At 42.1% G+C, this 17,500-nt stretch overlaps 1 protein-coding gene across 2 annotated transcripts in view; it reads left to right on the top strand.

Moving 5' to 3' along the window:
* LOC306860207 (ephrin type-B receptor 4b) overlaps window positions 1-10,566 on the top strand; it is a 32,659-nt gene extending 22,093 nt beyond the window's left edge. Inside the window, exons 10-17 of one of the 2 annotated variants that reach the window (XM_079401780.1) lie at window positions 389-450; window positions 1,651-1,764; window positions 1,934-2,181; window positions 5,892-6,107; window positions 6,629-6,778; window positions 6,866-7,059; window positions 8,039-8,197; window positions 9,459-10,566. In XM_079401780.1, coding sequence (XP_079257906.1) covers window positions 389-450; window positions 1,651-1,764; window positions 1,934-2,181; window positions 5,892-6,107; window positions 6,629-6,778; window positions 6,866-7,059; window positions 8,039-8,197; window positions 9,459-9,558 — 1,243 coding nt within the window. In that variant the 3' untranslated portion in view covers window positions 9,559-10,566. The remainder of the gene's footprint in view (window positions 1-388; window positions 451-1,650; window positions 1,765-1,933; window positions 2,182-5,891; window positions 6,108-6,628; window positions 6,779-6,865; window positions 7,060-8,038; window positions 8,198-9,458) is intronic. The other variant, XM_079401781.1, reaches the window with a different exon arrangement.
* Window positions 10,567-17,500: the final 6,934 nt, after the last annotated feature.

The raw sequence follows: 17,500 nt of genomic DNA, 5'->3' as shown, positions 1-17,500 counted from the left end.
ACGGGCAGGTTTATGTTGTTTCTACAGACAGGATCATTTGCTTAGACTGTTTTCTGATGACATCACTGCTGCTAACAACACAGCGCTATCAAACTACATCTGACACACACGCACAGACGCTCGAGGTCATGTCACATGAGTGTGTGTGTGTGTGTGTGTGTGTGTGTGTGTGTGTGTGTGTGAGGCTCATAAAGAGAGCGCGAGCAGCTGCAGGGTCTCTCACACAACAGACAGAAACTCAGACGAGTCATGAGAGAAGAATTCTGTCAAACAAACACACACAGCCGGTGTAATCCAATCACACATAAACACAGAGTCAGTCTGTCCGTCTAAACGTGTGTGTGTGTGTGTGTGTGTGTGTGTGTGTGTGTGTGTGTGTGTGTCTCAGGCGCTCCAGCCGCACGCGGGATCCGGACCCGGATAAGAGTGGCCAGTTCCTGATGGGTCACGGTGAGTGTGCCGTCTTCTGATCAGGAATGCGTTATACCGCAGTAAATCTGTCAGCACTCACCGCTGATTTATGTTGTTTATGTGTGAGAGTGATGCAGACACCAGCAATCGTGACTCCGCCAGAGAAACGTGTTATTAGAGTTAACATGAGTTTAGTTACTGTTCCCAGGCAACAGTCTGATGCGTCGCTGTGGATCGAGACTCGTCAGCAACAGAAAAAGTTTATTTGACCTGCTTGTATTATTATTTTGACTAAACTCAAAAATATGAATTAATGTTCGTAAACTCATAACCGCCTGATAACATAAGGTTACATCAAGAAAAGTCATTTTTAAGAGTTTAATCCGAGAGGAAAAAACTCCATCTACTCTAAGATCTGAACATATGGGTTGCAAAATATGATTGAGAAAGAAAGTCAATAATATATACTTATAATAAAAATAATAAATAAATAGTTTGCATATTATTTTCAATTGACAAAGTAAATAATTTAATTTTATCATGAAATATTATTTATGATTGACAAATAGTAAATTGACTAAAAACGTGCTTAAGTATAAGCCAGTCAGAACTAAATGGCCACTAAAATCTGTCCGTTTGTAGGTTTATCTCTAGATTTGGTATTGCAGTGCGTCCTGACAATCCAAACCATCAACCACTTCAAACTACGGATATTATCATTCACTAAAACGAAAACCATACATTGTCAATTAATATTTAATGTTTAAATAAAACAATGTTAAATGTTTTACTTAATGTCCTTTATCTTTTTGTACATTTACATTTACATTTACATTTATTCATTTAGCTGACGCTTTTATCCAAAGCGACTTACAATTGCTATATATGTCAGAGGTCGCACGCATCTGGAGCAACTAGGGGTTAAGTGTCTTGCTCAGGGACACATTGGTGTCTCACAGTGGATTCGAACCCGGGTCTCTCACAACAAACGCATGTGTCTTATCCACTGCGCCATCACCACCCCCAGTAAATCTAGTAACAAAAGTAACAAACATGTTTTGCGTTTATGTTCATTCATTAATCAGGCTTTTTTGTCCAAAGCAATTTAACAAATGAGGAACTCAACAAGCGAGTCATCATAAAGAGACTAATAACCCTGAGAAAAGCTTGTCATACGGTTTCAGACATTGTTGAGATGTTTTGTTGTGGTTGTGGTTTAATTGTGTGTGTTTCTCACAGGGATTAAAGTGTACATCGATCCGTTCACATACGAGGATCCGAACGAGGCGGTGAGGGAGTTCGCTAAAGAGATCGACGTGTCGTTTGTGAAGATCGAGGAGGTGATCGGCGCCGGTGAGAACCGTGTGTGTGATTGTTGAGTGCAGGTGTGGCGCAGGGCTCCTGTTTCTGCGTGAACAGCAGTAATATGGGACACACACCTGATGAAAGCACAGCTCACGTTACGCCATTGTGTGTGTGTGAATCTGATAGTCTTCATATGTGTGTGTGTGTGTGTGTGCAGGTGAGTTCGGTGAGGTGTGTCGCGGCCGGCTCAAGGTTCCCGGGAAGAAAGAGAACTACGTGGCCATTAAGACCCTGAAGGGCGGTTACACAGACAAGCAGAGGCGGGACTTCCTGTCTGAGGCATCAATCATGGGTCAGTTCCAGCATCCCAACATCATTCACCTGGAGGGAGTGATCACAGCTTCCTGTCCCGTGATGATTCTGACCGAGTACATGGAGAACGGCGCGCTGGACTCCTTCCTGAGGGTCAGTACCTGTGTATCAGTCTGTCTAATGTCGGGTCAGATGTGTCACCCGCTCTCACCAGTCTCTCTCTGTCTTTCTGATGTCGGGTCAGATGTGTCACCCACTCTCACCCGTCTCTCTCTGTCTGTCTGATGTCGGGTCAGATGTGTCACCCACTCTCACCCGTCTCTCTCTGTCTGATGTCGGGTCAGATGTGTCACCCGCTCTCACCCGTCTCTCTCTGTCTGTCTGATGTCGGGTCAGATGTGTCACCCACTCTCACCCGTCTCTCTCTGTCTGATGTCGGGTCAGATGTGTCACCCACTCTCACCCGTCTCTCTCTGTCTGTCTGATGTCGGGTCAGATGTGTCACCCACTCTCACCCGTCTCTCTCTGTCTGATGTCGGGTCAGATGTGTCACCCGCTCTCACCCGTCTCTCTCTGTCTGTCTGATGTCGGGTCAGATGTGTCACCCACTCTCACCCGTCTCTCTCTGTCTGATGTCGGGTCAGATGTGTCACCCACTCTCACCCGTCTCTCTCTGTCTGATGTCGGGTCAGATGTGTCACCCGCTCTCACCCGTCTCTCTCTGTCTTTCTGATGTCGGGTCAGATGTGTCACCCGCTCTCACTCGTCTCTCTCTATCGTATGTCGGGTCAGATGTGTCACCCGCTCTCACCCGTCTCTCTCTTTCTGTCTGATGTCGGGTCAGATGTGTCACCCACTCTCACCCGTCTCTCTCTGTCTGTCTGATGTCGGGTCAGATGTGTCACCCACTCTCACCCGTCTCTCTCTGTCTGTCTGATGTCGGGTCAGATGTGTCACCCACTCTCACCCGTCTCTCTCTGTCTGATGTCGGGTCAGATGTGTCACCCCCTCTCACCCGTCTCTCTCTGTCTTTCTGATGTCGGGTCAGATGTGTCACCCGCTCTCACTCGTCTCTCTCTATCTTATGTCGGGTCAGATGTGTCACCCGCTCTCACCCGTCTCTCTCTATCTTATGTCGGGTCAGATGTGTCACCCGCTCTCACCCGTCTCTCTCTGTCTAATGTCGGGTCAGATGTGTCACCCGCTCTCACCCGTCTCTCTCGGTCTGTCTGATGTCGGGTCAGATGTGTCACCCGCTCTCACCCGTCTTTCTGATGTCGGGTCAGATGTGTCACCCGCTCTCACCCGTCTCTCTCTGTCTTTCTGATGTCGGGTCAGATGTGTCGCCCGCTCTCACCCGTCTCTCTCTTTCTGTCTGATGTCGGGTCAGATGTGTCACCCGCTCTCACCCGTCTCTCTCTGTCTTTCTGATGTCGGGTCAGATGTGTCACCCGCTCTCACCCGTCTCTCTCTCTCTCATGTCGGGTCAGATGTGTCGCCCTCTCTCACTCATCTCTCTCTGTCTAATGTCGGGTCAGATGTGTCACCCGCTCTCACCCATCTCTCTCTGTCTGTCTGATGTCGGGTCAGATGTGTCACCCGCTCTCACCCGTCTTTCTGATGTCGGGTCAGATGTGTCACCCGCTCTCACCCGTCTCTCTCTGTCTTTCTGATGTCGGGTCAGATGTGTCGCCCGCTCTCACCCGTCTCTCTCTTTCTGTCTGATGTCGGGTCAGATGTGTCGCCCTCTCTCACTCGTCTCTCTCTGTCTTTCTGATGTTGGGTCAGATGTGTCGCCCGCTCTCACCCGTCTCTCTCTGTCTGATGTCGGGTCAGATGTGTCACCCGCTATCACCCGCCTCTCTCTTTCTGTCTGATGTCGGGTCAGATGTGTCGCCCTCTCTCACCCGTCTCTCTCTGTCTGATGTCGGGTCAGATGTGTCACCCGCTATCACCCGTCTCTCTCTTTCTGTCTGATGTCGGGTCAGATGTGTCACCCGCTCTCATCCGTCTCTCTCTGTCTGATGTCGGGTCAGATGTGTCACCCGCTCTCACCCGTCTCTCTCTGTCTTTCTGATGTCGGGTCAGATGTGTCACCCGCTCTCACTCGTCTCTCTCTATCGTATGTCGGGTCAGATGTGTCACCCGCTCTCACCCGTCTCTCTCTTTCTGTCTGATGTCGGGTCAGATGTGTCACCCACTCTCACCCGTCTCTCTCTGTCTGTCTGATGTCGGGTCAGATGTGTCACCCACTCTCACCCGTCTCTCTCTGTCTGTCTGATGTCGGGTCAGATGTGTCACCCACTCTCACCCGTCTCTCTCTGTCTGATGTCGGGTCAGATGTGTCACCCCCTCTCACCCGTCTCTCTCTGTCTTTCTGATGTCGGGTCAGATGTGTCACCCGCTCTCACTCGTCTCTCTCTATCTTATGTCGGGTCAGATGTGTCACCCGCTCTCACCCGTCTCTCTCTGTCTCATGTCGGGTCAGATGTGTCGCCCTCTCTCACTCATCTCTCTCTGTCTAATGTCGGGTCAGATGTGTCACCCGCTCTCACCCGTCTCTCTCGGTCTGTCTGATGTCGGGTCAGATGTGTCACCCGCTCTCACCCGTCTTTCTGATGTCGGGTCAGATGTGTCACCCGCTCTCACCCGTCTCTCTCTGTCTTTCTGATGTCGGGTCAGATGTGTCGCCCGCTCTCACCCGTCTCTCTCTTTCTGTCTGATGTCGGGTCAGATGTGTCACCCGCTCTCACCCGTCTCTCTCTGTCTTTCTGATGTCGGGTCAGATGTGTCACCCGCTCTCACCCGTCTCTCTCTGTCTCATGTCGGGTCAGATGTGTCGCCCTCTCTCACTCATCTCTCTCTGTCTAATGTCGGGTCAGATGTGTCACCCGCTCTCACCCATCTCTCTCTGTCTGTCTGATGTCGGGTCAGATGTGTCACCCGCTCTCACCCGTCTTTCTGATGTCGGGTCAGATGTGTCACCCGCTCTCACCCGTCTCTCTCTTTCTGTCTGATGTCGGGTCAGATGTGTCGCCCTCTCTCACTCGTCTCTCTCTGTCTTTCTGATGTTGGGTCAGATGTGTCGCCCGCTCTCACCCGTCTCTCTCTGTCTGATGTCGGGTCAGATGTGTCACCCGCTATCACCCGCCTCTCTCTTTCTGTCTGATGTCGGGTCAGATGTGTCGCCCTCTCTCACCCGTCTCTCTCTGTCTGATGTCGGGTCAGATGTGTCACCCGCTATCACCCGTCTCTCTCTTTCTGTCTGATGTCGGGTCAGATGTGTCACCTGCTATCACTCATCTCTCTCTGTCTGTCTGATGTTGGGTCAGATGTGTCACCCGCTCTCATCCGTCTCTCTCTGTCTGATGTCGGGTCAGATGTGTCACCTGCTATCACTCATCTCTGTCTGTCTGATGTTGGGTCAGATGTGTCACCCGCTCTCACCCGTCTCTCTCGGTCTGATGTCGGGTCAGATGTGTCACCCGCTATCACCCGCCTCTCTCTTTCTGTCTGATGTCGGGTCAGATGTGTCGCCCTCTCTCACCAGTCTCTCTCGGTCTGATGTCGGGTCAGATGTGTCACCCGCTATCACCCGCCTCTCTCTTTCTGTCTGATGTCGGGTCAGATGTGTCGCCCTCTCTCACCAGTCTCTCTCGGTCTGATGTCGGGTCAGATGTGTCACCCGCTATCACCCGCCTCTCTCTTTCTGTCTGATGTCGGGTCAGATGTGTCGCCCTCTCTCACCAGTCTCTCTCGGTCTGATGTCGGGTCAGATGTGTCGCCCTCTCTCACCCGTCTCTCTCTGTCTGATGTCGGGTCAGATGTGTCGCCCGCTCTCACCCGTCTCTCTCTGTCTACAGCTGAACGACGGTCAGTTCACGCCCATCCAGCTGGTGGGGATGCTGCGTGGGATTGCATCTGGTATGAAGTACCTGTCGGAGATGAGTTATGTCCACCGGGATCTGGCGGCGCGAAACATCCTGGTCAACAGTAACCTGGTGTGCAAGGTGTCTGACTTTGGCCTGTCCAGATTCCTGACAGAGAACTCATCTGACCCCACATATACCAGCTCACTGGTGAGGATCTGCTGATGTCACACATCCGCCAAACCCTGCAACACACACAATCACAGTGATGATAAGTTATAGAGTTTTACAGAAACTTTGCTTTGTTCTTCATTATTAGAATAATGCATTTTTGTGATATGCCATGTTACCATTTTTACCACATTACATATAACAATAGATATCCAATATTCATACATGATAGAAAAAAACAACAAAATGCAGAAATTGTCATTTATTTTATAACCTTTTGTCTTATCAAATTCTGACACAAAATTATTAAACAAGATAGTTACTTTTAGTATTTTTGTTATTAAAAATAAGAACAAAGAAGCAAATTTACAAACAACAGTGCAACAATACAAATGAAATAAAGAGTGTTTCAGTTTTAGTATTCATGTAGACAAACACAGAAAATGAAATAGCTGTGTACCCACCACAGAGAATGGTGGTGTTGTGATGATGATGTTGTTGGTGACGTGTGTGAGCATCAGTGTCGTTGAGCTCAGAATATCTGTGTGTGTGTGTCTCAGGGCGGGAAGATCCCGATACGCTGGACGGCTCCTGAAGCCATCGCCTTCCGTAAGTTCACCTCGGCGTCAGACGTCTGGAGCTACGGCATCGTGATGTGGGAGGTGATGTCGTTCGGAGAGAGACCCTACTGGGACATGAGCAACCAGGACGTGAGTGAGGCTTCAGAGCGCTGGTGTAGTCTGACGCACGAGTGTGTTCTGAGCCGAGGGATGATGATGATGTGTGTTTGTGTGCAGGTGATCAACGCCATCGAGCAGGACTACCGCCTGCCTCCTCCCCCAGAATGCCCTGCGTCTCTGCACCAGCTGATGCTGGACTGCTGGCAGAAGGAGAGATCGTCTCGCCCGCGATTCTGTGCCATCGTCTCTGCCCTCGACCGACTGATACGCAACCCAGCCTCACTCAAGATCACCGGACGCATCCCCGACGGGTCTGTGTGTGTGTGTGTGTGTGTATGAGTATGAGTGTGTGTAACAGGAAGAGTTTGGGTGGGAGGCTGAAGTGGAAGTTAATCACCTTCACTGCTGCATCCTGCACTTTCCATTCTGAATGTGAACGGATGAGTTGCTGAAATATTCCAGCTATCTATAAAACAGCTTCCTTAAATTCAAGCACAGTGCAAATAAGCATACCTACAGAACACACACACACACACACACACACTAGCAGTCAGAAATTTGGAATAAATAAGGTTTTTAATATTTCTGAGAGTCTCTTCTTCTCACCAAGGCTGCATTTATTTGATCAATAATACAGAAAAACAGTGAAATATTATTATAATGTAAAGCAGCTGTTTTCTATGTGAATATGTGTTAAAGTGTAATGTATTTCTGTGATCTGCAGCTGTATTTTCAGCATCATTACTCCAGTCTTCAGTGTCACATGATCTTCAGAAATCATAATAATATACTGATTTACTGCTCAACAAACATTTCTGATTATTATTAATGTTGAACACAGTTGTGCTGCACAATATTTTTGTGGAAACTGTGATATATTTTATTTTTCAGGATTCACAGATGAATAGAAAGTTCAGAAGAACAGCATTAATTTGAAACATCTTTAGTGTCACGTTTGATCAGTTTAATGCAGCCTTGATTAATAAAAGTAATAATTTCCATAAAATATTACTCCAAACGTTTGAAAGCAAATAATTACTTTATTTTTTTCATTTAAAAATATTTATTTATTAAGGAAGCAATTAATTGTGAAATGATATTGAAGCAGTTGGTAATGACTGAGTAAGGATTAGTTCAGAAACACACTGACATATGAAAGAACACACTCAGATCTGGGCTGTTTGGACTACTGCAGCAGCTTCTCGAGCGCACAGGACCGGTGATGTCACTTACTGTCCCTGAGTGCAGTGCTGTGTGTGATTGACACGTGTGTGTGTGTGTGTGTCTCAGGCCGTCTCACCCTCTGCTGGACCAGCGTCCTCCACCGCCGCTGTCTCAGTGCAGCTCAGTGTCCGACTGGCTCCGGGCCATCAAGATGGAGCGATACGAAGACAGCTTCCTGCAGGCCGGATTCACCTCCATCCAGCTCCTCTCACACATCTCCACCGAGTGAGACACACACACACACACACACACACACACACACACGTCACCAGAGACATCATGTCAAGTCACATTTATGCAATGCAGACTGATTCAGAGCTGCTTCAGTAATAAACAGGAAGGGAACATTGTGAATGCTGCCAGATTCATCAGCTCTCAAACTAATTCAGTTTCAGTCAGAGTAATTATTCAGATCTGTTCAGATCACACTTTGTTCTCATCTGATGATGTCTGTGCATTAAATCGATACAATTAGTGAATATTAATACTAGTGTTCAGTAACCATCCCATATCAGCAGGATTATTATCGTAAATGAAAACTAAAACATTTTAATTTATTTGAAACATATTAACTGAAATAGAATAAAATCTAAAAATAGACTTTTTTCATTTACATTTAAATTGATGTACGGAAATAACTCAAATGAAAACAAAATGAATTTATTCAAATTATTGAATTATATTATCAGATTAATAAACTATATATATATATATATACTACATAAAAACTACTAATAATGACAAAACATCAAATTCAAATGAAAACAGCATAAACATTTATTAGAATTCAAAACATTCATTAAAACTATAGATGTATTTTAAAATGAAAAACTAATTTAAAAATAAACAACTAAATTTCTTTAACGAAAGTAAAATGAAAATTAAATGTAAAAATTAATGCAAAATATTATTTCAAGCTATATAAACATTTAAAACACTCAAAACTAATAACAATGACAAAAACAACAAAATAACACACTCTAAGTATAATGAAAACAAAATTAAGAAGAAATTTGTTTATAAATATATATATATATATATATATATATAAAATAAAATATGAATAAAAATATATATGCATTTAAAAATGTTACAAAAACTTAAATGACAAAAGAATCTCGTCACTAAAACTTTTTACTAAATTTTAAATTGAACCTTAAAATATAAAAAGAAAATCTGATCCTAAATATTAACAAAATGATTGTAGTAACTGTTCTGATATAATGATGAAATATAATATAATTAGTGCTGTCAAATGATTAATCACGATTGATTTACATGTATATACATTCATATATTTATATTATATTATATATAAATACATGTCAAATATAAACATAACATATTGTTCTGAAATATATACATGCGTTTGTTAGTATTAATATATATACACAGTACACACACATATATTATGTAATCAAGACCTGTTATATGATGTGATGAATGGTTTGATCTGTTTATAATAGTGAAGTAATGCTTTGTCCAGGGATCTTCTGCGGATCGGCGTGACTCTAGCAGGACACCAGAAGAAGATTCTGTCCAGCGTCCAGACGCTGCGGGTCCACGGCGGCTCCCTGCGATACTGACGCTTCCCAGCATTCCCTGCTTCTGCTAGAGCTCTTACGGATCAGACTGATCGACCAATCACTGTGGAGCATCACAGAACCAGCCAATCAGTGTGTCTTTGTTTCACTCGGACTGATGTTCTCAGGAGCGTCTGGTGAAGAGACAGACGAGCGTCACACCACACACTTCCACACCGGACTTCAGAGGATGATGTGTTACTGGTGCTGTGGTGATGCATTCTGGGAGCTTAATCGGATCTTCACATTGAAGATTCATTATAATTATTATTATAAAGTGAGATTATTTTGTACCTATCAAAACAGCACAAATAATGAACGAATGTTTGTTTAGCAAAAGGACTGTGGGAGCTGTCAATCAAACCGAGTGTAATCCGTGTGACCAATCACATTAAAGATCTGCACTGGCCCCTCCCACCACCTCCAGAGTGTGTGTGTGTTTTACTGACCAATCAGCATCATCACAGCTTCTTAAAGACGAATAACATTAAAAACACTGGTTTACTTTACTGTTAAACATCAGCACTCAACACAACAACAATTTAAACAAGATGCTCAAATGTGTCTCATTTTTAGTGTTTTATTGTTGATTTTAACTGTAGAGATGCACACACACACACACACACACACAGATGAGCTTAGATTTGTGGAGAGATCTTTATCTCATTACTATTTCATGAAACTATAGTTAAAGAAGCCCAAGTGCCCCCTACAGGCCTAGTGTGTGATAGTGACGTGAAAGGACTTTATTATATCATTATTATATTATGCAGCCTTATGAAAGTCTCTTCTGCTCATCAAGCCTGCATTTATTTGATCAAAAATACAGAAAACATGGTAATATTGTGAAATATTATTCTAATGTAAAACAGTTGTTTTCTATGGTAATATGTGTTAAAATATAATGTATTTCTGTGATGTGCAGCTGTATTTTCAGCATCATTACTCCAGTCTTCAGTGTCACATGATCTTCAGAAATCATAATAATATACTGATTTATTATCAATATTGAAACTGTTTTGCTCCTTTTTTTTGGAACTTGTGATACTTTTTTGGGGTTCACTGATAAATAAAAAGTTAAAAACAACAGCATTTATTCAAAATAGAGATGTTTTCTCTCAATATATCCTAAAGCTTTATCACATTTTCTATCAATTTAACAAATCCTTGCTGAATAAAAAACAGTTTCTTTCAAAAAAATAAATACCTCATGCTTTTGAACGGTAGTGTATATTGTTACAAAAGTTATATTTTAAATAAATTGAACTTTTTACTCATCAAAAGAATTTCATCACGTATCACAGGTTTCCAACATTGATAATAAATCAGATTTTGATCAAATAAATGCAGGCTTGACAACCATAAGTGGCTTCTTGCAGAAACCTCAAATGAAACGCTTGACCAGATCTGAAGGAACACGGCTCAGTTCAGCCAAACATGCAGATCATGACAGAACGAGCCAGTCCTTCAGTTCTCTAAAGCACGTTAGCAAAGTGTTCATCAGACTATTTCTAGATTTTATTTTTTAGAAGTGAAATTACTTTTCACCTCAGTGTATAAATAGTCACTATAGTAAAAAAACAAGTGTTTTTAATTTGAGTCAAAGTGACCTCTAACACAATTGAAATAGATGGGAATTATTACATTTCTTACATCTCTTATATTTTTTGTCTCTTTGGTAAATTGCACAAAGCCCAATGTGTGTTAATTTGAGCAACAAACAGAAATGGAGGACCCAAGCGGAGGGTTTTTTGATTGACAGGCAGCAGATCCAGTGAAGTCAGTGTGAACTGGAAGTGAAGTCACTCCTCTTCTGTAATCGATGACGGATCGTAAACACTGCACTTCAGGACGTTCCTGCTAAATCAGACAGATGATGAATATAATCTCAGCGCAGCTGCGTGACAAACAGCAAACCTCCCATCATGCCGAGCGATTCAGTTACAGTGTCTGTGTGCATGTTTATGTTCTCAGATGATTTTTTAATATCAGTCGGATGTTCTGGCACGTTGGTTTATATATTACAGAGTCAGAAAGAAACAAAGCTGAGGTCTGATTCTCGTACAGTGTTTGAGTTTGAGAGGTTTTTAATGTGTTTGTGTGTTTTAGAAACTCATGTTCCGTCAGACGGACTCGTCTGGGATGAAATGAGCTTATAATAATCAAGTTCACATCTGTTTTTTAAGAATGAATATTATGCATCTGCTTGAAACACGGGTTAAACTGTTTACTTCTACTTGAAATTTGGTGGATATTTTTCATTTAGGTTTCTGAAAGTGCATGCAGAGTTTCAACATATAGATGTGTTTCAGAAAGGCTTCGCAAACTTTTTTACGAGGTTCATCATTATGAAAAATATCAAAGATAACTCAGAAGAAACTCATGTTTACAGCATACCGTTTAATCCACATTGTGTGTGTGTGTGTGTGTGTGTGTGTGAATGTAAACGGATGAGCGTATGGAAAGAGCAGACAGACAGGCAGAGAGACAGACACATGAGGCTTGCAGCACTAATTGAAAACTCATGCTGAAACCACAAAGTTGTGTTTGACATGTTTGAACCGTGTGTGTGTGTGTGAGATTCCATTCTCCTCACTCCCCACTTGACCTCTGACCTCGACTCCCTGTGAACCCCTTCAGTTTCACACCCACAGTGTGTGTGTGTGTGTGTGTGTGTTTCTGGAGCGTGTCAGAATCAATCACACACATTTCACTTAAACAGATCTGACAGAGTCACACAAAGCAGCAAACACACACTCACACACACACACTCACACACTCACACACACACACACACACACTCACACACACACACACACACAGTGTCATGGTTTCCATCAAAATCTCCTTTTCCTCTTCAGTAGGTCTGTAACACCAGTGTTATTATAGTTAAGTAATACCATAAGAAATATTTTATTACTTGAAATAAAATAAACATTAACTAAGATAAAATATAAGAAAACTTATTTTATTTCAGCTAGCTGCCAAGACAAAATTTCCCATTTTCATTTAGTTTAACTTGGTTAATTTATAAATTTATATAAAACATAACAAAAAATATAAACATTTTAACATCATAAAAATGACAAAAACACTCAAATAAAAGTTCAAATATAAGAAAAACAGAAAACTCTCAGTGATAGTAAAGTACCACGCGTGCTCTTGTTGGTCAGTTAAGCTCAGATTCATTGGTTAACAGCTGTCGGGGTCGGGCTGGTTAACCCTAGAGGTCGTGACCTCTGACGTCAGTGTGGAAGAATCTCAGAGAGCTCTGATCGGGTCACTGTCCGTCTGCAGTCATACACAACAACACTGCATCTCACTTCTCAATACAGCATAACAAAGATGGAATTTTTCAATACAAATATTTAGAGTATCTTGAAATTATTTTTAAATCAATGATGGTGTTAGAAAAAGTAATGCAAGTGTTGATTGATTACTGCCACGACCAAAGCATCAGTGTGTGGTAATTAGAAAACATTTAGAAAACATGATAAAATGTTTCCTTTGTATGGAAATCTAAAGGTTCGTATTAGATCTGACTCATATGGAATATTTTAAAATAGTTATATCATTATTCTAATGAAATGCATCAATCGTCATTATATTTTATAATATGTTATACGAAATTAATTTAAACTCGGGTGTAAAATATACTGAGGATAGCACTAAAACTTCAAAGGAAACAAATCATTCACATAATTAGGAAAAATCTGTCAAATTCAAAATTTTGTAACAAAAGAACAAGGATATATAATATTTTTGGTTTAGTACATTTCATTAATGTAATTTAATGTTGCAAAAGTAAACTACACAATTAGCATAGATTTGGTCTAATGTTTTTATGGTCAGGATTACTTTTAATCATTTAGCAGACGCTTTTATCCAAAGAAACGTACAAATAAGGAAAAGGAGCAACAATATGTAAGTGCTGTGACACGTCCCATCCCGGTTAATCTAACACTGTACACATAGCAAGTTCTTTTATTTTATTTGTAATAAATAAAAATAAAACAAGTAGATAGAATAGAAAAAGAGTAGAGAATGTTAATGTTAAATTTTCAATGTTTTTTTTATAATAGATTTTTAAAAAATGCTTGTTAAGGATTAATCTTGCTGCCGAGTTCTGGATTAATTGTAGAGGTTTGATGGAACTGGCTGGAAGACCTGCCAAGAGAGCAGTGCAATAGTCCAGCCTGGACAGAACAAGAGCCTGAACAAGGAGTTGTGAAGCATGTTCAGAGAGAAAGGACCTGATCTTCTTGATGTTGGATAAAATAAATCTGCAGGACCGGGCAGTTTTAGCAGTGTGGTCTGAGAAAGTCAGCTGATCATAACTCCAAGGTTTCTGGCTGTTTTTGAAGGAGTTATGGTTGATGTTCCTAACTGGATGGTGAAATTGTGATGAAGTGATGGGTTTGATGGAACGACAAGCAGTAAGAAATGTCTGTTAGACACGCTGAGATGCAAGCAGCTATCGTCGGATCATCAGGATCATCAGGAGCATCAGGATCATCAGGAGTGTCATCAGCATAGCAGTGATATGAAAAGTCATGTTTCTGAATGACAGAACCTAGTGATGCCATGTAGACAGAGAAGAGAAGTGGTCCAAGAACTGAGCCCTGAGGCACCCCAGTAGCTAGATGTTGTGATTGGACACCTCACCTCTCCAAAACACCTTGAAGGACCTATCTGAGAGGTAAGACTCAAACCACTGGAGTGTTATTTTATAGTATCATTGAGATACTATTAAAATGTTTTATCAATATTCTGAATTATTTAGTTTTTATAGTTTCTGTTTTAATTTTAATTTTAGTTGATTTTTTTGTAATTGTGTAAAAGTTTGTTTGGTAACACTTTATTTTAAGGTGTCATAATACAGAGTAATTACCTAATTAAGTACTTAGTAGCCGTTGTACTTACATGAAACAAAATGCACTTACCATGTAACTAAGTTATGGAACAGCCTGTACTCAGTTAGTAATTATGTAGATGTAATGGGCAGCTACTGTTACACACATGTATCAGACCGAGTCTGTTACACAGATACTTGTACACTTAAGTACAATCCTGATACACTTTATTTTAAGTAGCTTATATGTCTTTGTACTAACATTTATAATTACGTTGTATAAAGTCTGCAACACATATGTAACAATCGTTTGGTTACAGAAGTATCTGTGTAACAGACTCGGTCTGATACATGTGTGTAACAGTAGCTGCCTATTACATCTACATAATTACAAACTATAATAATTACAGGCTGTTTCATAACTTAGTTATAAGTTCCTCGATAAGTTCCACGACTTCCTCCAGTGGGAAGTCGTGGCCTAATGGTTAGAGAGTTGGACTCGTAATCCAAAGGTTGTGGGTTCGAGTCTCGGGCCGGCAGGGATTGTAGGTGGGGGGAGGGAATGTCCAGCGCTCTCTCCACCCTCAATACCACGACTGAGGTGCCCTTGAGCAAGACACCGAACCCCCAACTGCTCCCCGGGCGCTGCAGCATAAATGCTGCCCACTGCTCCGGGTGTGTGTTCACGGTGTGTGTTCACGGTGTGTGTGTGTGTGTGCATTTGTTCACTACTCACTGCTGTGTGTGTGCACTTGGATGGGTTAAACGCAGAGCACCAATTTCGAGTATGGGTCACCATACTTGACAATACGTCACAACTTTTTTTTTTTTTTTTTTTTTTTTTTACATGATAAGTACATTTTGTTTCATGTAAGTACAACGGCTACTAAGTACTTAATTAGGTAATAAATAAAGTGTAAAAGTAAATAAAGTGTAACCGTTTGTTTTTGGTTGTTGTTGTTTTTTCCAGCTGCATCTTATAAATCTTATGTTCTTTAAATTGTATGGTATTTTATAAGTATATCCTACACTTATTTGTTGAAATCACTTTTTGAAGATGAAGCAGTGGAAAACTGCCCAGAAATGGCTCTGTCCGTCTGTCTTCAGCAGCGCTCACCTGTAAAATCTGCTTTCCTGTTTTTTCATTCTTTCATTCCGGTGTTTTTCTCTCTCTTTCCTTCCCTGTGGAATGTCTCTCACACACACACACACACACACACACACCTGTGTTCTCAGGTAATGAAGGTAGCTGTCAGTCAGCGTGTGATTGGCTGAGAGATAAACTCGCTGAGGGTCATGTGACTTCCTGCTGCTGTTTCCATAATGACATCAATTAAGAACAGATCCGGCTCACGAGACACATGATACACACGCACACACACACACACACACACACACACACACACGCTCACAGCATGAATAGGGATTCAGTTGAATGTCTAATATTCACTGATCATCAGAATATGATGTCAGATGATCGATGGATATTCGAGATGTTTAATGTTGTATAATGTGTCTGTATGTTGATGTGCAGGTTATGAAGGATGTAAAATCACACACACACAGATGCAGGAAGCTCTCCTGGATTTGTGATCTTGTGTATGATTGACAGGAGGATTATGGGTGTGTAATTATATTGATGCCTGTTACATGTCACAGTGACGTGTGTGTGTGTGTGTGTTCAGCCATTGCTGTTATTAGTGTCATTTAAGTGAATTATTTGATTTGAGCTCTAACACACTCCTCTCAGCTTTCTAACGTCTTTAACACACTGTATGTGTCTCTGTGTGTGTGATCCACAGAAACGTGACCTCTGACCTCTGACCTCTGACCCTCTGAAAGCTCTTGCAGATCCGTGCAGACGGTAGCGAGAGACCAGACGGATCCAATTAAACCAGGTGAAGGTTTGAGGAGAAACTCAGACCTCCTGAACGACACACTAATGCACTCCAGATACACTGTGTGTGTGTGTGTATGTGTGTGTGTGTGGGGTTTCCTGTCTCCACAGTGACGGCCGCCCATCACATCTGCAGCCAATCCAGCGGCTCCAAAATGGGAAACTCTGGAACAATGCAGTGTGTGTGTGTGTGTCTGTATCTGTGGAGGGAGTGTATGCGGTGTGTGTGTGTGTGTGTTTGGAGGGAGGGAGTGTGTGTGTGTGTATGTGTGTGTGTGTGTGTGTGTGTGTGTGTGTGTTTGGAGGGAGGGAGTGTGTGTGTGTGTATGTGTGTGTGTGTGTGTGTGTGTGTGTGTGTGTGTGTGTGTGTGTGTGTGCATGTTTATGTGGTTTAGGAGGACACAAATTTGTATAATGACATGGGTATGACAGAGGTATTACAATATGAAGGTGGTTTATGAGGACACTGCCTATGTCCCCGTAATTCAAAAGGCTTAAAAAACATACTAAATGGTGTTTTTTTGAAAATCTAAAAATGCACAAAGTCTCCTGTGAGGCTAAGTTTAGGTGTAGGGTTGGTGTAGGGCAATAGCACACACAGTTTGTTCAGTATAAAAACCATTACGCCTATGGAGAGTCCCCATAAACCACAAAAACCAACATGTGTGTGTGTGTGTGTGTGCGTGTGTGTGTGGAGGGAGTGTGTGTGTGTGTGTGTGTGTGCGTGTGTGTGTGGAGGGAGTGTGTGTGTGTGTGTACGTGTGTAGGGAGTGTTTATACTGTGAGTCTATAAAAGATGCTGCTTACATTTGAGGGGAAAGTCCAACCACATTTGAGCTGTTCAGTAAACACACATCGAGTGTGTGTGTGTGTACCTCTCCCACACACACTCACACAGGGTGTTGGCAGTAGTTGAAACACATGAGTTTTGGCAATCATCACATACATAATTATATATTGACTCTAAACACGTGTTTTCTTTCCTCTTCATGGCGGCCCTTCATCTGCTTCTCATTCTGCTCATGTAGTTTCTCATTAGTTTGAGTTTGATAAAAGTTCTTTAAAATGTCAAACTGTATCGAAACATATGAAAACATTAGAATTAAAGCTTGTGTAAATCAAAAATATATTGATGAAGTTTATAATGATAAAGTTTGAAATTTCTGAGTATGATAATAACAATAATAATAATTATT

The sequence above is a fragment of the Barbus barbus genome (genome assembly GCF_936440315.1).
Source record: "Barbus barbus genome assembly, chromosome: 41".
Taxonomy (NCBI): domain Eukaryota; kingdom Metazoa; phylum Chordata; class Actinopteri; order Cypriniformes; family Cyprinidae; genus Barbus; species Barbus barbus.
Note: the sequence above shows the minus strand (reverse complement) of the source record. Positions and strands in the feature narration are given on the sequence as shown.